The 27,948-nt window shown below is 43.8% G+C and overlaps 1 protein-coding gene across 1 annotated transcript in view; it reads left to right on the top strand.

Moving 5' to 3' along the window:
* The window catches only part of tenm2 (teneurin transmembrane protein 2), a 166,764-nt gene that overhangs the window by 78,466 nt on the left and 60,350 nt on the right, over positions 1-27,948 (top strand). Inside the window, exon 3 of the mRNA XM_022751724.1 lies at positions 23,067-23,273. Within this exon, the coding sequence (XP_022607445.1) occupies positions 23,067-23,273 (207 nt within the window). The remainder of the gene's footprint in view (positions 1-23,066; positions 23,274-27,948) is intronic.

The following is a 27,948-nucleotide window of genomic DNA, read 5'->3' on the forward strand; positions in this document are numbered from 1 at the left end:
CAGTTAACACACATCATATAATATTAATAATCAGATTCATTAGTCTGGTCGCCGGAGCCAAGGCTTGGGTTAGATGAGCTAAAGATTGTGTTTGGCAAAGTGGATAAAATCCGTGCGAAAGTAAATGGAGATAAAAGTAAAATAATACACAGAGCGGAGAGAAAAAAGAAAAGGGGAAACATAAATTGGAAGGCGCCGCATGTTTTTGGTTTAGGTGGTTTATCCTGCTAGTATTGTTCTAGCGACCCTTGCCACACCGACCCAACACCACAGCACACACAGCATTCACACCACTTATCACACTACACACCACACCGCCTGGAGCTCTGACATCTTTCTACAATCGGCCAATTCAATAGCGTCCACATTTCTTATTACACCTGCCACTCACACCGTTCCTGCCTCATCACAACACCGCTAGCTATCAAACAACGACGACGCACACTCCTACATTAGGCTCACTAAACAGCGCTCTTTTATATTTTATTTATTTTAGCTCTTTTTTTTGGTGGTGAAGTCACAAGCTGTCCCTTCCTTTTACCTCCGTAGCACATGCCTTTGATCGCTAACGATAGTCTCATGCACCTCTCTTCACCTCTGCTATCCGTTCAGACACACTCGGCAGCACACATCACAAGTCCAACTGTTTTTTGGGTTTTTTTGTCTCCCTATCACGTCCTCTTTCATCGCCTAAGGCTTTATTCACCTGTTTCGACATCTTCGTCGTCAGTCATCGCCCTGCTTCCATCCGCTGCTTCCTTCCTTCCCATTCTCGTCTCTTCCTCCTCTTTCCTCTCTTCTTTGTCCTCTCCTGTCCACTTTTTCCACTTTTGCTGCTCTTCTCTTCCGTCACTGACAGTTCAGCCTGCGGTCTGACAGGATTGCGGCGGTTCCGATTGAAAAGCGCTGCCCAGAACTGTCACGCCATATTATTGCCAACACACACTACACACCACACACACCACCATCACATGCCATCACTTTAGCATTCAGCAAAGGCAGGAAATAACCGAAGACAGAAAAAAAGAGAAAACCCAGCAAGAAGCAAAAACAAACGTCATCGAATGCGTCAATATTACTTAGAGTTCCATCTTGAATTTCATCTGGCATTTATCCTTCCGGTCATAACATATGTCTTTCAGGCCTGTTGTGCCAAAAAAGGGAACTGTCTATGGTTAATTTCAATCAGTACCGATTCTCTTGACATTCTATAATTGGGCAAGGTGTGTGTGGGGAGATCAAACAAACCTTTAAAGCCAGTTGTTTGTGTTTCCTAGCTCCAGCAATGGAGATAGGTCTGCGATATGCGAGAAACTACGTGATATTCGTAGATGTTATCTATTGGCGATATCAATAGTGGTGGAGGCCTTTGTTTTGTCTTTCGAAGGCCGCTGCACATAACCATTATTGCCCCAGTACGCCCTCATGTAAACAAACATCACAAGACGTAAGGACACGCTCACATCACAAGAGCTATGACAATTGTGTTATTTTCACTTTTCAACATTGTTTTGGAATAAAATCAAAATTCTCCATCTCTCATTAATTGTGCTCATCGATGGTGACACATAAATGCCACCTCCTATCCGCTGTATCTGACCAGTGAGAGAGTTTGGTTCCACAATTTCGTCAAGCCGTCGTTGAAAGAGACCTAGCTGCTGGATGAGGAAAACCTTGATAGTGAATTTTGAGTTCATATAGCATCTATGGTTATATATAGATAGGTTAATTATTTACTGAATATGGGATGTTGCGTGCGATGTCAGTAGACCTTGCCTCTCATTGCTACGCCGTAGAAGTACAGACGCAGCAGGCCTTTGTTTGCGCTTGCTGATGTCCCGTGGGAGGTTTGGTCTCATGAGCAAAGATCGAAAAATATGCGCAGTTTGATTCCGGGGCAAAGAGTGTCCTCCCCCTGCCATTTTCGCTCCAGCACTCTATCGTCTTCCAGCGCTTCCTGTTTTCATACCCTGTTTCCTTGTTTAGCCCAGTGGTTTGTCCGTCTCCCAGGGTTTTGAGAGGAACGGGCGGAAGAATCGGTAAGGGCGATCTTTCGATGTGTGTTGTGTGTGTGTGTGAGTGCTTGGAGTGCTGTGTGCTGTGTGTGTGTGTGTGTGTGTGTGCTTGGCGTGGAGGTGTGTGTTGTTGTGGGGGAATATGCGAGTCATGTGTGTTGGAACTGTGAGATAAATGTGATGGAAAAGCAAGGAAGGGAATGTGCAGTAGTTGCATCTGGTAGATCCAACCAGCAGGACAAAGGGTGCAAAGCCAAATTTGCCATGTCACGGGCTTCCATAGTTGCAGCTCAAACTGCAGGTAGATTTGTCTTCTTGATGTTAGAATTTGGAGATTTGATAGAATCGGGATGGAGTGGAAAAGAAGAACAAGAAAGCTGGCCTGGCCCTATAGGAGTCAATCTGTTCCCCCTCTATTGTTTGTTAAAAAAAAAAAAATCCCAATCAACGAAAAGAGGGCCTCGCTTTAGACTCCAGCCTGTTTCTCAAGTCATGCTAACAAATTTCTGTTAGGGATGTAACTTAATCCACTTCCATACGTGCCATCAAGCCCCTTCTGCTGCTTCACTAAAACCCTTCCACACATGCATGGCACATACTTTTTGCCCCCCCCCCCCCCCTTTTTTTATTTTTTTATTTTTTTATTTTTTTTTATGGAAACCCAAGAGTTAAACCTCCTGCCACTCCCTTTGTTTTTCACTTGAGTTTCTGAGTGCAACTGGCAGGAAAGAGAAGTCGTCATTGCACATGTCAAACAGAGAAACATGAAAATGTATCCTAATTTTCTCTGCAACGCTGCAGATAAATGCATTCACAAACTCTACATTTTCAGCCCAAAGAAACTTTGAGAAAAAGCATTTGTTAAATGGATCATCAGTAAATGAGGCGCTGCCTGTTAAATGAAGAATCGAATAATGTGCAGTTAACGATAAACAGAACGTCATCATCAGCCTGGTCTAATGATAGTCTAATTGAATTTTTTCATGGCAAAGAATTAGAACGATCATTTTGACAGTGGGAGCCACAGGCTACGATGCCGCTCTGGCGATAAAAATAGCGAACCATTTGGATCTGTCATTTCCTGGGTGTCTTTTGAAAGCCTTAATATTTAGTATTTGTTGTTTTAAGAGCCACTGTAATCCACACTGCTGCATCAGACCTACAGCGTCGAGTTTTCTATTTTCCACTCCAGTAAAGAACTGTTGTAAAGAATTGTTATACTCTCTAACAAATTTCAACCCAGACACAGATTCAATTTTTCACTGCGGAGAATGTATATGAAGCCCCTTTGATGAAGTGCGTATTTCCCGTTCTCTTAGCGTTATCGTTGCTATGGTGCGCTCCAGAGCCCGCCACCAAGGGTGCCTCCAGATGTGACCCAATCGAGGCTGCCTCCGTCTCGGGGCGAGACGTGCCAGATGGGGGTTGTGGAGCAGTTAGATAAATGGAAGCCGGCGGCCTCCAGGCAAAGAGGAGCCCTGTGACATTGAGGGGCACAAGTGACCGCAGAGCTGACAAGATGAGAAGTGATATGCCCTCACCATTCCTGTCGGTCACGCCACCTCATTAGAGACAGAGTAAAGGGGAGAGCGAGTATTCAGGGGAAGACAGCGAGAGAGGGAGTGGTATTTACGTTAGCGAGAACCCCGAATTTTTTTTTTTTAGGAGGATTACATCCATAGGAAGGCTCCACGGCTGTCAAGGAACCGAGTGCAAAGATTGTTAAATGAGAATGCCATGTGTTTGGCACACTAGCATAGGAATGACATGATGCTGCAGAGGCAACAAACACGGATTTGGTGCACAGGCTGGAAGTAGAGGAGGGTGGTGGGTGGAGGGTGGAGGGTGCGGTGGTGTAGAGGGAGAGATAACGTGAAGGCATGAAATATTAACCCCTGGCTAAACACCCAAGCTTAGCCGTCTGTGAAATCCCACTGTGGACAATGCTAATACATGCATTCGCAAGGGAGTTGATAGCGCCTTGTTGCACCGCCAGATGGGAAGTGTGCATTAAGAAGCTCTCTTATGTATTCATACACCCATAATAGGATCTATAAGACGAAAATCCCAAAAGTCATTTCAGTAACGCAGACGGAACAATACTGCAGAATTCAGAAACACGTGCACGCAGGCACACATACACTCCCTCTCCCTCACACACACACACACACACACACGCACGCACAGACACACAACATCCTTTGCCTCTGAAGCTAAATAGTTGATTGATGGTCTAAGCTGTGAAGAAATGCTCTCCTTTATGTCTCTAAAGGTTTGTAATTGCTGCAGTGAAAGGATGCTCACTCGCCTGGAATATTGATCCTAATGGGATTACTATCCTCCACCAGAGAGAGGGTGATGGAGAGAAAGAGATGGAGGGAGGATGAAAGAGAGATGAGGAGGGGTCTGGACAGGGAGGTGAGCAGATAGACAGAGGGAGAAATATAGTTTGTCCTTGCCGTTTTGCATTGATCTTTTTTTTTTTCTCCACCGCAATCATTCAGTAACGACTTCCGTACGGGAACGATAAAGCAAATCGCTGTGGAAACCAGAGCTGCAGAAAATACTGGGAGTAGAAAAGAAGGAGGGGGAAGAGTTAGGCTGATTCTCAAGGGAGAGATCATGGAGGGGCGATGCAGCCCCCACCCACCCACCCCTTACCCCTCCCTCCTGGTCCTACGGGACGGTTGTTGTTGTGGATGTTGCTGCAGCGGTCTGGGTGCTGCTTATGTCCCGGCAGCTGCAAACAAAAGTGGGTTCAAGCAGAATGCAGAAGAGAAAAGGGTGAAAGATGTTTTCAAAGAAACGAGTGGGACTTATATAACTGTAGAGCTGGAGGTGTAACAGAAACTGAAATAGAGAACAACCATATGCTCTCGATGACCATATCGTAATTTCGAGAAAAAGTACAGCTCACTGCTTCTCCTTATTATTTCCATCACTGTTCTGATTTCACCCCGCCCTCTCCATCTTTCAGAATTAATCAGCGTGGAGGGCCGTCAGCCTGTCCGTCATTCTGTCCGTCCATCCGCCTGCCTGTTTGACTGCGGTAACCCCAGATGGGAGGCATGGCCACCAGTGTGTGGCCAGACTGTCCTCTGCAGCTAATTGAAACGTTAGGATGAGGCCGAGTCACGGAATCTGCATATGTGTGTCCCTCAGCTGATAGCCCTTCTGTGTGTGTGTGTGTGTGTGTGTGTGTGTGTGTGTGTGTGTGTGTGTGTGTGTGAGTATAGGGGTGTGTGTGTCAGTCTGTTTCAGCCCCTGACCATACTGTTGGTCATCTGTCCGTGTTGTGACTAACTCCAGGCTCATTCCATGCGGCTGAGCTCAAGCACTTAGTGGTGCTCACACAAACGTCACCTTTCTGAACAATTATCAGAAAGCCATTATGTCCGTTCTGTGATGTCCCTCTGCGGGAGTGTGTCTTTTCATAGAGGAATGTGTGTACGTGTGACTCATTGTTTTGCTGGCTTTTGAAAGTTTGTTTCTCCCCAGCGGGGGGTCTCAGGGAGAAATGACTTTGCTTAGAGTTCGAAGGGAAGAAAGAGGTAAAGATTATCCAGACGAAGACATGGTGGGTGGCTAGAGGGCTGAGGTACAACAACAAGCTCAGCAACAAACTGTAGCCAAGACAATAATAATCAACTGCAAACTGACTAAAAGAACAGAGAATATTACTTATCCCGAGTGGAAACTGTCTAACTACTCACACACACACACACACACTCACACAGACTCTCTCTACCTGCCTGTGGGGTGATTGTAAAAATGGTTTTTCAATACCTTCAAAGGCTTGTAATGCAGCCAGCAATTTAATTTTGACAGACACACTTCTAAAGGTGCAGATTTTTTTTTTGTTTTTTTTTCCTGTAACACAAAAGCAAACTCACTGTGTGTGTGTCAGTCTGCGTGTGTGTGCTTGTGGACTCAGTTGTGATCAGACTCCCACAGTGCCGTCTCAGCCTTTAAGAACTGCAGGAGACTTGTAGAGGACAAAAAACAGCATGAAAGGAGAGAGACAAAAGGAGGAAGGAGAGGAAGGGCAGTGTCGGGTTCACTTTCCAACCGTGTGTTTGCATTACTTTGTGAAACTACACTTTTTTTGACAAGCAGGTCTTTGCAGGATGATTATCAGAGCACTGACACAAATCCTGCTGATTTAAGATTGCTATTCGATATGATGAGCAAACAGGTTTTGAATTTGAATTACTGCTAGGTTAGGGACCAAGTTTTAAATAGACACATAGCGTTGTTTACACAAATCGGCATCAGTCAAATTTAGCCGTCAGATGGAGGGTTTATTAACGGCGTGTCACCGCACACTCCTGTTTAGAGGACATTTAAATCACTGCTGACATGGGCAGATGTCCTCTTAGTCCACACAAACACACACAGATGTTGATAATGTATGCACAGACATACATGCGCGGCAAAAAAAAAAAAAAAAAAAACTACGAGTCATCCTTGAGGTGCAGCAGAGTGTGCAGATGGTTTCACATACATTCAAAGGCAAAGACATGTGCACACGCCATTAGAGGAATCACCACTAGTGTTCCTGCAGGTGGTTGACCCCCACGGCGGCCCGTATGTCAGACTGATGGCCTGACGCTGATTGTTTATGACATGGGCAGGCCACAAGGAGCCTCAGGGGCCTCTGAGGGGCCACAGAGTCTCATTTTGGCATGACATCACCGACTGTGACCTCAGAGGCGGGCGACGCTAACGGCGGGAAGTGTCTCGTTTGATTGAGCAGAGCAAGAGTTTAGAAAGGCTGCGATTATGATTTGCCGCTGTGAGCCGTTTATTGTGTTTGCGCTGTTGTGGAAATCAACAGCTTATATTGAACAGATACACATGATCCATATTTGAAAGCAAACCACCGCCTTTAGATAAAGTAGTCTGTGGTTTGCTGGGCTTCACCCTCACATTGCATAAGCATATTGCATTGTTCTCTTGACTGCTAGATTGTTTTGTTTTGCCTTCAAACTAACATGGAAAACTTAATGCAGTCCTAAATACTGTACGTCAGCAGCGCCACACTGACAGAACTGGCTGAAGGCTCCTAATTAAAGCTGCACTACAAAATATGTGGTAAGAACAATGCGTGAAATGACTCTACGTAATGTTGAAGAGATAGCGCATAGTGATGAACCCACAGAGAATCATCTCCCCAGCTCCGATGTCTCCCTCAGCTCTGTGGGGAGTTTTCACGTTTGACTTTTAGCTCATTGTCTTTGATTCACCACCCACAACTTTAAAGCTGTAGTTCAGTCTCACCACGTTTTCATGCTCAACCATCCTCAAAAGCTCTGCTACCTGCTCAGCACCAAAAGGCTGACTGGTTAGCAAGCAGCTGGAGAACGTAAAGGAGCATTTAGCAGCTAAAGAGCCAGATATTTCCCTCGGGAATTGGTGAAATCCATAACAGAGCAAAAAAGGATGTGTGATGTGCAGCTTTTCATTTAGAGTCATGCAAAAAAAAAAAAAAAAAAATGCTGATTACTGCTGCTTTAAAGCTGATGATCATGACTGGAAACATGTTTGGAAGTTTTAAAGTGGCAATGATTATTCAAAACGCTGTCACCATTAGTTCCAACACTTGAAATAACTTATGTTCACAGTTTCCCTAAAAAGCAACCTCTTGTGGTCATACAAAGCGAGAGTATTTTCTCTCTGTGGTAGCGTGATGTTGTCATAGTGCCTCATTTTGACGACGAAGACGAAGACTCACATCTCACATACTTCCTGCAGTCAGTGTTGGCTTCTTTTAACCATGGCCACAACTTTTCCCTAGTAGTTTTATTTTACCTAAACTTAACTAAACCTCAACTATAGAGGCAGGAGACAAGAAAAGACTGATATGATTTATTTTTGTATTGTCAAATAATTTTGTCGTTTAGGTACGAGCACCTGTTCTCCAGTCCTGACATGAGCAGCTGCATCATCACCCTCTCGTATGAAGAGTTCATAGTTTTCCTCAAAGTGACCCTTCCTGGATGGCTGTGAATAGAGGAAGGGGATCCAAAGACGTAGATTATCTGTGATTGATGATATCTGGAGAACAGGATAGATTCCTTTCCAGATTTATGGTGTCTGAGGAAGAGCCACATTTCTAACTTGGTGATTATGGCTGGAGGGCTCAGCAGGTTGCTCATACGTGTGTTTATGCGTGTGCGCATGTGCATATTTTTCAGGACACAGAACCCTGAGACGGATGTGCCTTGTGTGTAATAATGACGCGGTATAATGGGATGCCTAACTTTCCCTCTTTGAATGATATTTTACATTAAAAATGTAAATTAAAAAGTCCCCCCTCACCACACCCCAGACCCCCTCCTCTCCTCATCACCATGTCCAAAACAATTTTCTGCATGGCTCCCTTGCGGGAGTGGAATAGAGTGTGTGTGTGTGTGTGTGTGTGTGTGTGTGTGTGTGTGTGCCTGCGTGCATGTGTCCATCCTCGTCTGGACCCTAACTGATTGTGATTGCATTTCCATCGGATTTTCTCCCAGCAAGAAGGAGAGCAGGGCCCAGACGGAGAAATGGGATCAGAGGGGGAAAACTCATCTCCCCTTCCCAGACACAGTCCCTTCCAGAGTGTGTGTGGTCACGCCCACACACACACACACTGTGAATGGTGTCCTCTATTACATGGAGTATTAGCATCACTAATGAGGTGTGAGAGGGACAGAGATGGAGCAAGTGGAAGACGAAAAGAAGGTGGATCACAGAAACACAGCGATAAAGGAAGAGGAGTAACTATCAGTGTCGTCGTGGGGGAATTGGTGACAAAGGTAGAGTCGCAGAGAAAAAGCTATGAGCAGAAACTTATTGGAAGAGAAAATAGTGAGTTGATGCAGAAGGAAGGATTGAGGGAGAGAGAATGATGGAGTGCAAGTGAAAGGTGCAGCCAGAAGTGAGAAGTGGCATTTTTCCATCTTAAACCATCTGCTCTGTGGTCAGGTGTTAAATGTGTGAGCGTGTATGTCTTTGTGTGTGTGTGTGTGTGTGCTGTGTGTGCTGTCGATTCACACACATGTATGCGAGATGCTTCTTATCGTGTCTGGTAATGCCAGGAGGATTTCACGATTCACTGAGGGGGATGAGAGGATATCCTGACTCACTAAGAATGGCGTGGTGTGTGTCTGTGTATCTGTGTATCTGTGTGTGTGTGTGTGTGTGTGTGTGTGTGTGTGTGTGTGTGTGTGTACTGGCATTTCAGAAGAGCTGTGCCCACTGGACACCCGTTATGATAATTCAACATTGACAAACTTATTGGTCTAAGTTCCGCCTACACTATAATTTCCCATACAATCTGTTACGCACAAGTAATGAAACATCCTACAGCTTGTGTGTGTTTGTGTGTGGGAGAGTTTGTGTGTGTATGTGTGTGTGTGTCTGTTTTTTTCACCCCAGATAGCATCTTCACTCTAGATAAACCTATTGTTCTTGCCTTTAACCACCATTATCCTGTTGTAAGGGAAAACTGTTTCACAGCATCAGTACAAAACCCAGAGAGTCGCTCCTTATCCATCTTCTCACTCCATCTAATCCTCTCCCTCCATCCATTCACTTTTTTTTATTTCAACTTTTATTCATCTGTTTTCCCCTCTCCACCTGGTGCTCCACTAACTTCTTTTTGTTCTCCCTGAACCTCATTTGTGCAATCACTCTCTTCTCTTTATCAGCCCCCCCCCCCTTCTTCCTCTTCCTGCCCTCTTCTTTCTTTTGTCTGTCATAGCAGGATACAGCGCAGTCATTTGCTGCTATAGTCTATTGCTAGAAGCCCTCTCGCTGAGATAGATGCCTGCCTATGAAAGACATTTGTTTCCTTTACTGTCACTGTGCAATAATCAGCCACTCTAACGTAATCAACATATTGCCCTTGCGGTAAATACAGCTGAGCAAGTGGGTCCGTGCGCATTTGTGTGGGCATGTGAGCTTGTGTGTGTGTGTGTATAGATGGGTAGGGAGTGAGGGTAATTTTTTTGTGTGTGTGCATGTGTACCTGCAGTTGTGTGGATGTGCATTTTTTATTTGGCAGCGCATGCAAATGCGATTTCTCGTGCATGTGTGTGCCATGTGACAGAGAGAGATGATTCTTGGTGAAAAAGCAGTTTGTTAGCGAATTAGAGTTAATTAGCCAACTTTCAGTTCCCAATGCTGTAATTGGGCCCATTTCTCTCTGTTTCCTCCAGCTGGCGTCTCTCATCCACTGCGGAGAAAGGAGGGGAGAGAGAGAGAGAGAGGAGGGCTGAGTCGGAGGGGAGGGGACGGGAGGGAGATGGGGGGGCATGGGGTGCATTACATGTCTGTGGGGGTCTGCGGAGTGCTAGCGAACCTACCCCCTGGGGGTAAGAACCACTTGCGCTGGGGATCGAGACAGTGAGAAGTATTAACTGAGAGATAATGATGAAAGGAGGGCTGATGGGAATGAAAATGCAAAAGATAGTGCAAGATGAGGGCGGGGAAGAAGTGGGGAGGGGGTAAAGTGACAGAAATTTTGACAGATGAGAGGGGAGGCGGTGAACTCATAAGCCATTACAAATTGAGGGAGCAGGGTACCCGGTGGAACAGCGGTTAAAGTGGGGGGGGGGGCACAGAGCACACAGCGGCTGTGTTGAAGTCCATCTAGTCTAGAACTTTCTCACTTGTTTCTTCACACTCTTTCCAGTCCTTGCTTTCCTGCTCTCTGCAGCGGCCTAATAAAGCCAGAAATGCCATGAAGATAACATTTAAAGAAAACAACACTGCAGGGTCTGGTTAAGAGATAATGCAACTTATAAAAAAAAAAAAAAAAAAAAAAAAAAAAAAAACGATGCAGAGGGCTGGCAGAATGGGAGAGAGAGGCAAGGGAGTACTGAAGCGAAGAAGGAGTGATGAAAGAGGGGAACAGGCCCTCTCTTGGTGCTGCAGCGTGATGATCAGTAGAGTCTAATGAAGGTGCAGATGTCCCAGAGGAGTCCTGCGCACTCTTGACGACCACTGGGAATGGCAATTAATGCACAGTGTACTGAAGCAAGATGCATACACACACTTACACACTGGCAGGCGCACACATTCAGACACACAATTTACATAAAATGTACCACGGCCCCACTTGCCATAGTCTAAATTCAAACACTGCATAAACACTAAATGGTGCATTCAGCCATACTACACTTATCATCAGATTATGTAATATAAATGGCTACCAGAGAGCAGTATTATGCCCCATTATTCCATACCAGCACCAGACTGAACAGCCCACTCAAGTGATTGCTCCTATTGTGCATGTAACCACCCAGAACTCTCAACAACATGGCCCTCATTCTTACTTTAGATTCACTGCGAGGAGCACTGTTCCCTCTGCTGTGTTGCCCTATATTTTGCCCAATGTGTGTATCAGAGCATCTGAATCTCCCTCACACTGGCCCCTGTTCTCGCTATCACATTGATATATATATATATATCTTTTTATTATTCCACTTGGTGTATAGACATGAGCGGAGACATGAGAAAAGAGTTGGAGTGGGACACGAGGCTCAGGTGGATGGGTCCCTGCACTGCAGAGTAGCGGTGTTGCGTGTGTATACTGTTGAACAACTACTTTTAGAGCAGGTCACTGAGGGACCGCACAGTTATGTAAAGATGAAAGGATAAACTGCTGAGACAGGAGAGTGCAGAGAAATGGACAGAGTAAGAGATAAAGAAGAGTGCGAGTGAATGAGTGTGTGTGTGTGTGAGTGTGTGTGTGTGTGTGTGTGTGTGTGTGTGTGTGTGTGTGTGTGTGTGTGTGTGTGTGTGTGTGTGTGTGTGTGTGTGCGCTGAGCAAACGTTACAAGCCAAATACGGCTGGTCCGCCCTCTTCTGAGATAAAAGCGTCTGCCTCTATACCACTGAGACTGCGGTCTAATGGCACTACAAGACTGAAGCTGGCACACGTGGCTGGAGGAAGGGACGGGGAGGGTGGTGTTACAGAAACGATGGGTGGATGACGTCATTATCATCTGTGGCATTTACACTGCAGGAGGTGGAGAGTGGGCCCTCCTCTGCTGTGATCCGCCTCAACCTCTTGTAGTCAAAGTAGGGACGGGAAAATTCCTCCCTTTTTCCCCCGTTTCTCCTCTTCTTTATCCATTGAAATTACCTTGACCTTTACATATGTCGATTGAAATTGTTCTTTCCTTCTGCTCATCTTTCATTTTGCTCTGTGCTGTAGCTACTTGCTACCCATTGAATTTTTTTTATTTTTTTTCACCTGCATAAAAGACAAGATGAAAATGTTTTCTTCTACAGCGCCTGCACCTTTCATCCTTCATTTTTAACAAACAGGAACGATAAGACATTAAAAGTTACAAGCCAAGGTTGTGTATGCAGCACTGGGTATTGTTGGTCAAGAGATCAGGCTTTCAGCCGTATAATTCCTTAGGTGTGAAAGGACATGGACTCCAGTTATTTTCTTTTACCAAGGACGTGCAGTTTATTACAAAGAATGGAATAAGCCATCTGTGAAACATTTCTTTAAAAACACACTCGCGCGCACACAAACATATGCACACACTGATATTTTAGCGTCAAGACAGCAGAGGTGCTATCAGTTGTAGTTAAGAAGGAGGGGTCTTAGTTACCTCTAGGTTAATGATCCTCATTAATATGCGCTAATATACCCCAGGTCATGCAGTAATTAAAAATCTCATTCAACGCTCTCAGCTTAAACTGACTGACTTGGCTTCGTCCTACAAAGATTAGCATTTAATATTTGTCTCCGAGGTCTGTAGTTCATAGCGAGGGGGTGAGACTAATAGCCTAACGTTGAGCATTTTGACTGGGCTGTCTGTCTCCTCCAGTGCCTAGTAAAGGCTTTTGCCTCTGCTTGGCTGGGCACAACTGTTTATGAGCTGAATGGGTTTACAGGTAGTGCCTTGGAGAGTTGCATCACGTTTGCAAGAGAGTGTTTGTGCAAAATGGGCACACAAACAAGCGCTCCGAAACACACACACTCAGGCGTACACCTAGACGCACAACTGCAAGTGAGGTCCATCAGCATGGGGACTTCCATATTCCTCTGAGTGAGCTGATGTCAGCTGATGCAAGCTGTGCTAATTGTAACTCAGTATGACGATTGCATCTTCTTGTAGAAAAAGATAGATAGATGGATAGATAGAAAGATGAATACTCTTATACATGTACTATATGGAAATGAAGGGTTTTAGTATTTTCTCTCACCACATGAACAGTGGGCCTCAGAGGCTTGTGACTCAACCTATCCCCGTCACACACACACACACACACACACACATCCATATCCATTTAGCAATCCATGACCAAAGTAGCAGCTACTTCAAAGGGACTAGACATGCATGGTAATCTCCAATCCCCTCCCTCTCCTCTCGTCTCCTCTCTGCACACTCACAAACACAAAGGAGGGAGGCCGGGAGATAACAGGCCAGATTTATGTTACCTCCATGAAAACGAGGTGCAAGTTTGTGCTACTCCCATCATTCTGTTTGAGCTCGCAATCTGCATGTAATTAACATCTGATTTACTAAGGCAGCGGCTAATTATGCAATCAAGGACTTAGGTCCGCCTCCTAAGCACATTCTGATACTGATGACGAGCATGGATGAAAATATAAAACTTTTTTTAAAAAAAGAGTTAAATGAAAAGCTAGACAGAGGAATGTTGCTTAAAAAAAAAAACTCAAGCCACTTTAATGTGGACGCCTCAACAAAAGAGAGCATTCACTAAAAATGACAACAAAGTTAAAAAAAAAAGAAAGTATTTGTCCACAGACAAACTAACAGGAGCTCCAGTTTGATTAACTTTGCTTTGCCACAGCTACTGTTGTTGAAAGGTGAAAATTATACCTGCAACAATGGCCCTCACAAATGTAAGTCATTGTGAGTCCTGGGGAATCAACAGCAGTTATTGTATCACCTGCATAAAAGGTACGGACACACAAGGCGTACCTCAGATGTCAGGCAAACTGCTTTGATAATTAACACACATGTCTCTAAGGCACAGAATGCGTCTGAATCAAGGCACAAAAGGCTCAGCAAATGTGGCCCAGATTGTGGAGACTCCATCCTGTTCACCTTGAGAGAGAGAGAGAGAGAGAGAGAGTGAGAGCGCAATGCTCAACAGTAAGCTAGTTAGAGGGAATATAATGTGGCTTATGGTGTTTTTCAGCTCTCAGTCCTTTTTTTTCTGTTGTTGCTATAAATAGAGACTGCAGAAGATCAAAGAGAGGAGAGGTTTCTCTCTGCAACAGGCCACAGTACAGTCATTATCCACTGGCTCTAAATACATCACCCCTCTTTTGGCTGATCCCAGTGTAGAGGATACCAGGGACTCTCCGTATGCATGTGCGCATGTCTGTGTTTGCTAATCGTCAAAGGAGACTCTGCTGACTCAGCCTCACAAGCTCAGTCTCACACTCAACACCCAAGCACATAATGTAACATCACACACAAAGAAGAGACTTTACTCAAACCGAGTTTATTCATGAGATTACAATACAAAACGCAATCTCTGACTGCACAAGGTCGAAAACTGGCAAATCCGGATCCGGATCACTTACCATCTCCTCTTTCTCCCAGGGTTCTTCTTCCCTCAGTTCTTTCCTTTTTTCTCTGTCAAATCTTTTTAGTTTTCTTTGTTTTTTTTTTCTCTTTGTTTTTCAGCTGTTTTCTGTTCCTTTCGTGCTTTTTACGGAACTAGATTGTCATAGCAACCACAGCAATTGCAGGTTTGTTCGGTGGAGCCCTGCTATGTTGAGTAGCTATTTGTGCAGGCACCTGTGTGAATATGAAAGTGTGTGTATTTACAGTATGTTGTATGTTACATGTGTTAAATTTCATGTATCCTGTGCACTCGTATGTGTTTTTCACGCTACCTCTTGCGGGTAATTTCCGTATGCATTTGATTCCTGATGACTGTCGTCCTTTCAGATGTTGAGTGACTGCGGGTAGTGTAGTTTCTGCGTGAGCCTTGTATCCCAAAAATTTCATGAAATGAGACCTATCTTAAAATGCAAATGCAGTTTGCGTTCTTTGCAAGTGGAAAGAAAAACATTTTCCATCCACCATAAAATGATTGTGTGCCGGGGATATGATTAAAAACAGGCAGTAGCTGGAACTATCAGACATTATTTAGGAAATTTAGGTGTAAACATTTCATTTAAGCCTCAATGACTCATATTTAAGTGCTAATTACTGAAGATGTGTTGAATAGTGAATTAAGTTTTAATTTCTGGCAAAGCTTCTTTCTTTCCAAATCCTTACCTTTATCTTTATCACAACAGTTTAGCACCCTCGTCTTAATCTTTTAGTAAACATTAATTACAGCTTTAATCAAAGCTGGTTTTTATCTTAAATTTAACTGTAACTCACCTTTTTTTCTTTTTTTTTTTACATGACAAGCAGGTGAAATCTGATTTTGTGCTGAAAGATTGTATTCCCTCCCTAATTCATGTCCACAACAGTCCGTAGTTCCAAATTTGTTCATGTGACTAAACTCTCAGCAGCATGGAAGATTGGAGGAAAAGCTCTTTCCAAGCATTTCACCCTGCTGATTTTCACCCTGCAACATCTAAAAGCTTTCTCCAGTCAAGATAACATGCATACAGATATTGGTCTTCCAGATACAATATAAATCTGAGAAGGTCTGTCCAAAGCTTGCAAGCAGGTTCGTGTTGTTTTGTTAGTTTTTACTGCGTGCCGAGGCCAAGTGCCATCTCCAGCCATGAAAGACCTTGTCCATATGTCACTCTCAACCCTTCTCTCAAGTGAGAGACTGTGGAAGCAGTCTTGCTTGTACCATAAAATCTACTTCCAGCAATGTGAGACATTCAGATTTAATGTGGAAAAATTGTTTAGCTTGGCCCTTAAATATATTCTTTTTCTTTTTTTTTTTTTTATCCTTTGGCATGGTACAGTTGCTGTCACTGTATTTTATAATTCGAATAACAAATTTCGAAATAATTGGGTGGTATTTTTTTTAAACTCCAGCATCTTTTCTGTGGCAAGAAATGACATAATTTTGTACGGTCGTTGTTACTCCATTATTATATTTTATACATTACAGTATATATTATTATTTTGTTGCTGATTTATATTTTATTATTTTTTCTGCCCTGAAGTTTACAATTACATTTTTTCTGCTGCTGTCAAATTGATTCATAAATAGGCATTGGGTTGCTTATTGAACACAGCAGCAGTAAAAAGCTTATGTATTATTACAGGTTTTGCAAGTTTCTCATTGTGAATATACACATGGAGATACACACATACACGGACAGACATTTCCCCCTTTGCAGATGTGTTCCTTTCAGTCGTTACGGAGCATGCTCAGAGGTAATGGAAGGCTGAAAGGATGAGTGTCTATCTCTCTGCACCTGGGGTTGAGGGTCTGTGTGTGCTTGAGTGTGTTTTCACATGCACATCCTTGTATATACGTGCGTGCAGTTACAAGCGAGTGTGCATGCTCATGCATCCGTGCGTGTGCGTGCATTTATGTAGGAGGAGGAGGCTATTTATTTTGATTGTTTTCAATGAGGGTCCAATGTGAAGAATCCATAACAATACCATCAATCCACAGCAGCACCAACAACATGGATGTAATTTATATGGTAATGCAGCCTCCATGGTTGCCCCAAGTTACGCAGTGGACATATCTGACAATGGACAGCATGGGTGTGCTGTAGCATCCTAATGCTATGTATAGCCACGTACACACACCCACACACACGCACACACACACACACACTTGCATTTCCCAGCAACAGGGAGGCATATTTCAATTAGCAGATGCAGATAGGTGCTGGGCTGCGTTTGTACGTCTGGGTCAAAGGGTTGAGTGCATTGCTTCGTGTCAGCTTGTGTCTGTCCTCATCTCTGCTCTTCTGAAAATAAAAAAACAGCCACTTGAGTGAGAAGAGGAGTGGGGAACGACCTAGTGAACTAGATGTTGGAATTACTCAGAGATGATGTCTTGTTAGAATTCACGCTGTGGGGTTCTTTCACTGCAGCACTGTGTAGTGTACTATCTTGCACTTTGAGTGCCTTAGTGGCGCTGGTCATCTACCACGTCACAACTCTCAAAGAAATCTGGGGGTTTGTCTCTGTCTCTGTGAGTGTTGTGAATGTTCTCGATGTTTAGATGAGAAGAACGCTGCCATTCAATTCATCATCAACTTGTCTATCTTTCCAAAGTTCTGTTGATATTAGTATGTAATGGGTCTGTATTATTCCTGTGCACTCCACATTATATCAAGGTCAAAAGATATTGTTAAGAGGTGGCTAATCAGAACCTATTATTTCTGAATGGCCTCAGTCACTGAGTGCCATCTTCAGTAGAGGTGCAGTTGATGGTTTGATTCTGTGATTGAAAAGATGGAACAAAGTAATTGGCAAATGTCATCTCTTGAGGTTTTCTGCCTTTATGTTTTCACCTATATTCTCTCTGCTCTGCTCATCATCACATATACAGACATCATTTGCTGTAAACATGTGATTCTCAACCAGTGGTTAATGTTACCTCACACTTCAGTAAAGTTTGATCTGATTTGAAAAAGCTAACAGTTATGATTTTGATTTTATCGCTAAAATGTAAATAAGTGGTTAAAATAGTTAGCTAAAAGTAAATAATTACAAAATTTTAGCTTCAAGTAATTGATGAAGTTGAAAGGGCTAAAAAGTAATAAGTGGGTAAAATGGTTAGCTAAAAGTAGGCTAATAGATAAATGGTTAAAATAACTAAAAGTAACAGATGAATGGTTGAAATAGTTAGCTACAAGTTAATAATTACAAAAAAGTAGTTTCCTAAAAGCTAGCTTAAAGTAAACGATTGAAATAGTAGTGATGAGCCTCTGTTATGATCCTGGAAGGAAATATACAAAATGAAATCGAGAAACACCGGAATATAGAACAAAACAATGTGACGCTGTGAGTCTGTATAGCACCTATTTCCCAGCCAGAAGGCGTCTTCAGCCTCCGCTGTAGGCTGTGTGTGTGTGTGTGTGTGTGTGTGTGTGTGTGTGTGTGTGTGTGTGTGTGTGTGTGTGTGTGTGTGTGTGTGTGTGTGTGTGTGTGGAGGATCAGCCTGTTTGGGAAGAGGGCCACTGTAGTTGTGGAGCGATGGAGTGATGCAGGCGAGATGAAAGAGAGAAACTGAGCGTGAGCAGAGGAGAGCTCTAGGCCAGAGAAGAACCCAGACACTCTGTTACACATCAAAGGAAGAGCCAGTGATACAATCATCTCTTTAGGCTGTGAAAGCCCAACTTTATTAATTAAAACACGTCTGTTGAATCATCCTCTCATTTTTCCCTTCCCGCTTTACTCATTTTATCACTCATTTTCTACTGTGACGCTGATTACAAGAGGAAAGAAAAGACAGGGAGGTTGTGGGAGAACACATTCGAGGTATGAAGCGGATGAACTCGGACCATTTCTGGATAGGCAGCAGCATCCATTTGTTGCTCACACATACAGACAACAACAGGTGTGCGTCTTGCCACAGTCAAGCTAAATGTGAAATATTAAAAAGGAGTGAATAAAGAGGAAAGAGGAGGCGATGATTTCAGAAAAGGGGAAGGAGGGGGGAACAGGAAGAGAGATGAGATTGAGGAGACAGACTGCACTGTATAGATAAATAGAGAAAAGGGCCCATTGTGTCAGCAGCTGTCATCACTAAATAGCCCTCAGATCACTGTCAGACGCTATCACACATACACACACACTCACACGCACACATGCATACTTACATACACACACTGACTGACAGCTCCCCCTCAGTCCAACATCTGTGCTGACAGCAGCCATGGTAATGAGTCTCTGCATGTGCCAGCATGGGTGTGTCACTTTTTCCTCCCTCTTTCCCGCGCGCCGCTCATTCAATCATTGCACGTCTCTCTTATCTTGTTGTTTCCCCCCTCTTCTCGTCGTTATTTTTCCGTCATCTTAATAGAAGCACGTGCTGATTGGCTTAGCAGCACGAGCTGCATGAGTAGCGACTAAATGACAACAACATCAAGTGTAAAGTTGTATGGTGGATCGATGTGTTTTTGTTTTGTTTTGTTTTTTTTTTTGTTTTTTTTATTTCTTTTGTTTCCCGGAGTTGCCATCCAGGTGCACTGTATTTCACATAGAGGTGTGGGGGAAGAGAGGGATGAAAGAAGGGAGAGATGAAGAGATGATGAATGGCTCTCGTTAGAGGGGTAATTTGTCTCTCCTTGTCTGACTGGGCTCCAGCTGTCGCTCCATCCCTCGCTCCACTCCGCTCTCCTCGGCCTACCACTCCTCACCTCAGCCAGATGGGTGGACGGATGGACGGAGCGAGGCAGGAGAAGGAGGGAGGGACAGAAATAGAGACGAGGAGGAGAGTCAACAAGCAGAATTATGTCTGACGTGTAATGCCATTGCATGGTAAAGAATCGCTTCATGGAGAAACGCTAGATTATAAAAAAACTCATATTGAGATGACTCAATGGGAACACACAGTAGCGCAGCAACAGGCAAAGCCCCTACACTTGCATGACTCACAATCAAGTCAAAGCCTGGTGCTCACCCAACGAACTAATGACGATAGTGTTTCTTTTTACATTGTTATCAAATCATCAAGGGACTCCACTAATGCCTTTAATACAGTGCTACAGTCTTAGGATGCTTAGTTTTTCCCCCATGATACACTTATTTTTCACACTAATCAACACTTGTGAGAGAACTGTAGATTCAGAGAGTGAGAGTCTTGCACAGAGAGAAGGATTAAGAGATGTATACAGATGGCCGGGGAGGCGGCTGAAGGATGGCAACGAACAAATCATCAAGAGAACCAAGTGAGCTCATTGCCAAGTCTTTGTTCTAATAACACAAAGCAATTTCCACTGACCTTTCTAGAAATGTAGCGGGCAGAAATGACTGAGTTAAGGATGCCCCACAGCATAATTGCTAAGGAGATTAAAGTTCCCTTAATTGCTTTTGGCCAACTAGTGCAATTTTTCCTTTTTTCGTAATTAAAGTGATTTAAAATATTAATAACTACACTCGCATACACATAACCTTATTTGCACAAGCTCACACACACACAATTGTGTACACACGTAATAAAAACATACAATAGCAATAAAACAATCGTAAAGGTGTGCCACTACACACAAACACACACACACACAGACACACACATATTTTCCATTGCCTGTTGTCACCAATAGCCTCATTAAAGGCCTTGTGAAATATGCAAATAGCCAGATCCATTCTCGCCATCAGCTGAAGTGAATGATTGATTCATTAAGATCAGCAGCTTTTTTTTTTTTTTTTTTTTTGTGCATGTGTCCATGGCTTATTCCCTCTTTACCCCTTCATCCCGTTTTTACTGTCCTCCATCTTCCACTATTCAGTCCCGTCTTATTGCCTCCTCCCCTCCTAATTACCCTCCTCTATTGCTTTCTCTCTCGTTTTTTATTGGCAATAAGTTTTGTCAGCTCATAGCTTCTGGACTGTCCTCTGTTTCCTCCATTCGTTTCCCTCACTCTCTCTCTCTATCTCTCTCTCACTCTCCAGTCCCCTGGTTACCCCCGTGACCTCGTTGTCTTTCCCCCTTCTCCATCCATCTCTCGCTGTCCCTCTCCTGCTTCTCTTCCTTTTCCCTCCTGTTGGCCACAGTGTTTACTTTGCCATTGTTTATCCATTTTTCTCTGTTTGCTTTGATGAGATTGACCGAACACACAAACGCGCGCACACACACATACCTAAACAGAAGACAAGGATGGCATCTCTCTGGGGTGTAGTTAACGTGGGGCTGTGGATCGATCCTAGCTCTGGTTTCCGTGACGCAAAGACTCTAAGCTGGAACAGTCTGGACAGCAGGACAGAGGCATCACTCTGCCTCTGTTTCTATCAAATGCATCTCTATAAAGCCGCGTTGACACCTGGGCTCGTGTGGATACGTATATTTTCCATGATTAATGTGCTCCATTTTGAGCCAGCATACAACAACTGTGTCCAACCAGTTTGTGTTTTTTTAAATGATGCCTACATTGATCCCGCTCACCCCCCGAGGTACTGTTTCCCTGATGCAAGCAATATCGCACTATTGCCTAAGAGTCCGCCCATCTATCATGGCCTTTACACATTTTGATTTCTATCAATACTCTGTGATGGAAAGGTGAAAGCTGTCAAATTACAATCACACCACATCTGTATTCTGAAGAAGTGTCAGTAAGTAAAGGAGAAAAAAAGTAAAAAAAAAAAAGTATGATGATGAATGTTCAGCAAACTTTATATATGGTTTTTTTTTTCAAAATCTCACAGCTTTTCTTTCCTTTTCCTCCTCTGTTCAACTCTTTTTTTTTTTTTTTCTGGTATGAAAAGAAAAAGTATGATGAAAGGAGAAGTGCCTCACTCAAAGGCAAGACATTATAACTTCTCCTTTTTTTTTTTTTGTGAAGTTTTTAGTGGTAAAAGAAAGATAAAGTTTGTAAAACTAGAGCTGAGCAAGCCTATTTTTTCTCCCCCTCCCACCCCTTACGATTCAGTGTTGGAAGGCGAAGGACGAGACGTGACTGAGGAATAGAGAGAAAAAAAAAAAGGTTTATTTGTGAAGCTGTTTAAAGCAAACTTTTCTGGCGCTCAGGGCTATCATTTTGAATGTGGAATCAGGAGAAAATAAGTGATTATCAGTGTGTCAAAGCGTCTTTGGTTGACTATCTAATTAAGAGTTGTAATAACCTGAGTCCTTGGGTGGATTGGCTGGACTCGGTGGCCTCATTCTTACCATATTGTTGATTGATTGAGCTGCAAATATGGCAGACATAATTATTCTATATTTTGCGCCGTCTCTAAATAGAATTTATTAGATTTGTCTTTGTCCTTGATTCCAAACCTTTGGAGAGTAGAGTGAATTCTCTATATCCCTCTCTTCTCTCTCTGGTGTATGGGACAGCCTGATTGTGTCCACGTGTCCCATGGCTCCTACTATTTAAAGACTCGGCTGTTAACTTCCTCTTGTCTTACGCATGTAGAGGACAGTCATACAATGGATGTAGAGCCTCTTATCCCAAATCTTATATCACTATTTGACCTTCTGAAATACCCTCAAGAGTTTTACAGTTATGGCTTCATTTGGTCTGGTGCGACCAGTAGCGTTGTGTAAACTTTAGATTGATTAGTTATGGTACATTTTAGTATTTTGCATTGTCTTGGTATTGTCACTAACTTATTTTGTGTGGCAGAGACTGTTCTGTGTCTGTCCTCAGTGCAGCAAATCATTTGGTTTTTGGTTGTTGTTGGAAGAACAAAATAAAAGTAAAAATTTCTTTGTCACTCGTTAATGTGTTTAGGAGATATGTGTCTCTGTGTGAATCTGTCTTCATGCTGACTTTTTCCAGTCTCTGCAAGCTTTTGTGTTCGTATCAAAACTGCTTTACATTGCTGTTACCAGGCGGCTGTTCCAAGAAGCAAGTTTACTCACGAGTTAACTGGATTACTTGCAGCAGGTTTTACATCATTCCATGTTCCCAATTTTAAAGGGGTGGTTCAACCAAATTATTAAAAAAGGAAAAATAAGTTTAAGTTGTCATTCTCTTTTTTTTTTTTATTTCTAGTTACGCAAACACAAAAAAAGAAAATCAAAATTCAAAAGCTATATTTTATCCCAGTTAGTCTGGTCTGGATACTCCACAAAACACACCTTCCACAACTTTCACCAGAACAATTTCATTGAGAGACAATGAAAAATGTTGACAGTTCCATTAATTTCCATTCATCTCTGTGTTGAGCTGGAGGCAGAAATCTCAGACAGCTACAGAATTTTAAAACCCAGACAAATAAAACCAAAACTATGTACATGGCAATATATACCAGAGCAAAGTGAGAAAATGTAGTTTATTTGCAGTTCGGATGAATCAACCCTTTAGGGGCTTCTGGATTTGATAAACAACACTATCCAGATTTCTCAGTGAAGCTACTTCTGTGAACAGGCCCCTGTATCACTGTCAGTCATTGCCATCTGTTTTGTCTAACGCCCCCCCCACCTCCTTCTCTCCCCTCTTTCTTTCCCTCCATCCTCCAGGTCGCCCACTCCCTCCAACCTCTTCCTCTTCCCTGCTCCCTCCGTCCCTTCCGTCCTCCTCGTCCGCCCCACACCACCCTTCCCCCGGCCCGTCTCCACCGATCAGGGAATGCCAGGTGCCCCTGCTGGAGAAAAACTCCACCCACTCTCACCTGGAGCCCCACCCAGATGACTCATACTTGCTCCGGGCCCAGCCCTCCTCCACGGGTAAGAGACCTCTCCATTCATCCACCCTTTTTATCCTTTCATTCATTTCATTTATGCATCAATATGTCATCCATCACCTGGGTCACTGCATTACCTCATCATGTGTCCATTTCCTGATCTGATTTAGTCGTTGCTCAGTAAAATGCCAAGCAATGCTTCGCTTTAATTTAATGTCACATCTTGTTCTTTTAGCCATTTCGTTTCTGCTTGTTTGCATTCCACTGCAGTCAGCATTTGTTTGCAGGACTGGAAATCAAGAAAAGGGACTTCAGCAAATATTGTTTACATTATATACAAGTTAAGTTATGGAAATGATGGTTTTATATGAGGGGAAATAAATCCTTTGATTGTAATCATCACAAATAATTTTAGAAGTCAGTTTTCTAAGAAAGAAAAAAATTCTCTCTGTTCCTGAACTTCACCTCTGTTGTGTCTCACGAAACATAAAAGCTGATTTGATCACAATTGGTGATTTGTTAATGGATTCAATTTTAAATGTAACCCTCGCACCTTTGTCAGCTACTACCAGAAAACAATGATGCAAGTGAAAGCAACCCCTACACTCTGAAGAGTGCAGATTGGTTGCCAGTGAGTAGGTGTGTTTGTACTTACTTTCCATATGACATTAATAATCCACCGGAATGTGAAAGGTAAGGGGATAATGAATTTTAAGTGCCAGCAGGAGGATCAGTGTAGCACAGACAAACTAGTTAGTTTCCTTGGCTCTAAGCTTTCGCTTTCATCATTGGACACTCTCTTGTTGGCTGTTAGATGCCCTGTGTGCTTATATCAGCACCTCGCAACTATTCTTCTCTCGAACACACACACACACATTCACATCTGCAGTGATGAGTTTATTCATCAGCATTCACATTTATTCTCAACAATTAGCTACCGTAGGCCCACTCTCTCCGTCCCTCTCTGCCTGTCTTTCCTGCACTTCCCCTGTTCCTCCATTCCTCTGTGCATCTGCACTTGTAATCAGCAGATATATTTAGCAGAGGCCTGATGGGAGGGAGAGGGGTGGGCAGAGAAGTCCTAATGTGATTTTTGGTGGAATACAATCTATTGTTAATGGCGTTAGGCTCTCCTTTGATCCAGTATAAATCTTCATTAGGGAAGGCCCGGGTCCCAGGTTCAAGAGCAACGTGATTAGGAGGCTTTTAAAATGACGTTACATCAGCCTTCTAATTGGTTTACTGTTTGCTGGGGCAACATCAATCATTAGCCCAGTAACCGCACAGCAAATAAATTCACTCTGCCACTGACACCCTAATGGCAGACACTGGCAAAGAAGGAGAGTGAGGCTCGCAGGCACACTCTCTCTCTTTCTCTCCTTCTTGTTCGCATACACCCACACTTTCTGTTCTGGGGCTTCTTTCAGTCTCTGCTGAGCATGTACACACAGAGACGCCGAGCAAGAGAGAGACAAAGAGAGAAAAAAGAAAATGACAGAGAAGCAGGAAAAAAAGGCGCAAAGAGGCAAATGGGAGCACAGATAGAGAAAGCCAAACTTTGACTTTTGAAGTTGTTTAATGAGACATCTTGCATAAAAAAATCAAAAAGGAGAGTGAGAGAGAGAGAGAGAGTGAGAGAGAAAAATCATTCAAAGTGCACCAGCAAAAATAAATGGAGAAAGTGTCTGAAAGGCAGACTGAGACCAAGAGACATCGGGAGTCAAAGAGAAAAAGGGGGAATGTGAATTAAAAAAAAAACAGGTCTGCTGATGAGAACGTAGAGGGTGAAAGAGAGATATTTAGATGGAGGGAGAACAACATTGAGATGAAATTGCAAATTGCTACATTTCCCAGCCAGGACTGCTGATCTAATGGGTGCAGAGAGAGTCCTTGGCTTTGGGCATCCATTAAAATCGACCTAAATGAGTTTAGAGTGGCAGTCTGGCACTGCATAAACACATCTTGGCATGTAGGAAGACACAGGAGCGGCTGTGAGGACATAAAACACCTATAAGCGGCGATTGTTTATGCATGTGCAGTGAGCGCGCATGCCTGTCTGGATGTGTGTGTGTGTGTGTGAGATTTGTGTGGTCCTGTAGAGACTGGACGCTGGGCAGGAAATGAGCCTTATCAAGCCGGGCAGAAACTAACCACAGCGAGATAATCCTCAGGAAGCTGCATGCTGTTGGTGTGTGTGTGTGTGTGTGTGTGTGTGTGTGTGTGTGTGTGTGTGTGTTGTGTGTGTGTCGTGTGTGTGTGGTAGGTGTGTGTGTGTGTGTGTGTGTGTGTGTGTGTGTGTGTGTGTGTGTGTGTGTTGTGTGTGTTGTGTGTGTGTTTGCATGCGTGTGTGTGTGTGTGTTCTTGTAAAGTAGTCCACCATTACCTAAGCTAACAGGTGGACAGACATGACTTGTGTTCCTAGTGAAGCATGACAGGTGAATGGGAACGGAACGCTGTTGCCGAGGATTGGCTGGGAATTGGTTCTGCCAGTGTTTATATGGGAATACTGTCTGGCTCGGAGCACCTGTCTGGGAAACGTTCCCCTAGAACGCCAGGAGAGCTGAGACGGCCAAACGGAGCGTAGCAGATCGCTCCTGGAAAGAGCTAGCATTAGCACTGTCTCTGGCCATTCATTATGCATGGGGAATGCAAAGCTATTTTTAGCCCGAGCCTCTTCTAAAGTGGCTAGCTATCTGCTGCCAGGGAAGCCACCTCAAGTCACTGCCGAAACAATGAATGTTTAATGGCTTTGTTGAAACAAATCTGCAGAAACAAAGGCACAACAACAAAGATGCGTCTCCTTCTTCTGCGCTAATGTTATGCTTCCTAATGGTGCTTATGTAAGGGTGACATTTGCGTAACAGTGGGATGATTTGCGTGTGTGCATGTGTGTCTGTGCGTGCGTGCGTGTGTGTGTGTGGGTGAAATGCAGACATGCATTTCTGTTCATGGAGACTGTTTGTTTTTGGCTGGATCTGAAGACTCTTCTCTGGCGGATTATTGCCTCCTAATTAGACAGAGATGACTAGCCAAGGCAGAGGCGGTGTGTGTGTGTGTGTGTGTGTGTGTGTGTGTGTGTGTGTGTGTGTGTGTGTGTGTGCGCCTGCATGTGTAAATGTATGTCTTTAACTTTCTCTCTTTTATTGTTCCTGTATGTGTTCATGTGTATGCTTGTGTTTAATAAAGCCTATGTGCAAATTAAGCCCCTTTTGGCAGCATGTGTGTGTTTATACGTGCGCCTCTTAGTTTCACCTCAAGCTCTCCTTCTATTGTGCTTAGCCTCCGAGCTCTGAGAGGAATGACAAATGAGGAGCATGTGACATTCTGAGACAGAGGACATATGAAGCGGAGGCACCTGGGAATACGCCGCCTTAAAACGCGGGGAGCATAGCAGTTAGCTCAGGGAGAAGGTGCATGAAAAACAATGGGGGGTGGCACAGTGGTTTTTCTAAGAAGAAGGAGAGAAGCGTTGGAGATATGGGCCGTGAAATAAAGAGACGGAGAGGCAGAGAGAGTGAGAAGGACAGAGCAAGGGGTGGGAGCTAAGCACTGCAATGATCCCTTTTTAACTGCTGAATTGGCATTTTAGCTGTCCTGCACACACACACACACACACACACACACACACACACACACACACACACACACACATAGATTCACACACCCTGCCCTGTGACTTTTCTCTGTTAACCACAGAAAATGTCAATAAACATTTGCCCATCCAGGGTCTACAAAACAAACTGCCTTGGTTGGTTCCTACTGCCAGTTGGCCACACACACACACACACACACACACATAGGCCCACACGAGATTAATATGGTGTGGCGAGCCCCTGCCTCTCAGTGATGTGTGTGTGCACAGCATGCTTTACAGGGGTGGCAGGTTAGCAGACAGGCTAATGCTTCTCTGCTGAATGAGGCTCCTTTTGAATTGGCGAGCATAATGAACTTCCAGGGATTAGCCCGGGCCAAACCCACCAGCTTACAGCTATAGTCCCATCCCCCCCCCCCCCCCCCCCCCACACCACCACCATCCCTCTCTCCAGTCACAGGGGACTTTGGACAGAATAAACTGGGTCAGGCTTCGGCAGCCGTCAGAAGGGCTCTGAGCTCCTCCACAAAAAAAGTGGCTATGAAAACAACACAGAGAGCTGTTGAGAAAATCTTTTCACGATCGCTGTTTACCCACACTAGCGAGTGAAAGAGAGAGGAAAGAAAGGAGGGAAAGATAAAGAGGAATAAAATGTGATCTGCTTGGCTGCTCCCTAATTGCTCTATTTCCTTGCCGCATGTTTTGTCTTTTATCAGACTGGGTCCCTGGTAAAAACCGTTGTTCCTATTAGCCTACCTGCGGGTTGTACTTTAGCAACTGGACAATTCATCTGACTAAGTCCCCTATCTTAATTTACTGGACCCATTTACCTCCAGCATACTTGTTACTGTGCACTGCTTCCTGTTCCAATGGTTAGTCAGATTTGTGTTTCTGTGGCCAAAACAGTCTGTGGCTTTCTTTGGGAGGTCTGTGTGTATGAAAAGAAACAGCCTTGTACCTCAGCCTTGCTGCTCAGGCTGCTCAGACTGCTCAGGCTGCTCAGACTCTCCACTTCTCCATATGTTTGTGTTTTCTCTGGCGATTTCTAAGGATTCTTTTTATGAATGTGAAGAGTCGACTACATGAGACAGAATATCTTTTATCCAGTACTGTAGCAGAAAAAAAG

The sequence above is a fragment of the Seriola dumerili genome, unplaced genomic scaffold (genome assembly GCF_002260705.1).
Source record: "Seriola dumerili isolate Sdu_G_001 unplaced genomic scaffold, Sdu_1.0 BDQW01000161.1, whole genome shotgun sequence".
In the NCBI taxonomy this organism is placed as follows: Eukaryota; Metazoa; Chordata; class Actinopteri; order Carangiformes; family Carangidae; genus Seriola; species Seriola dumerili.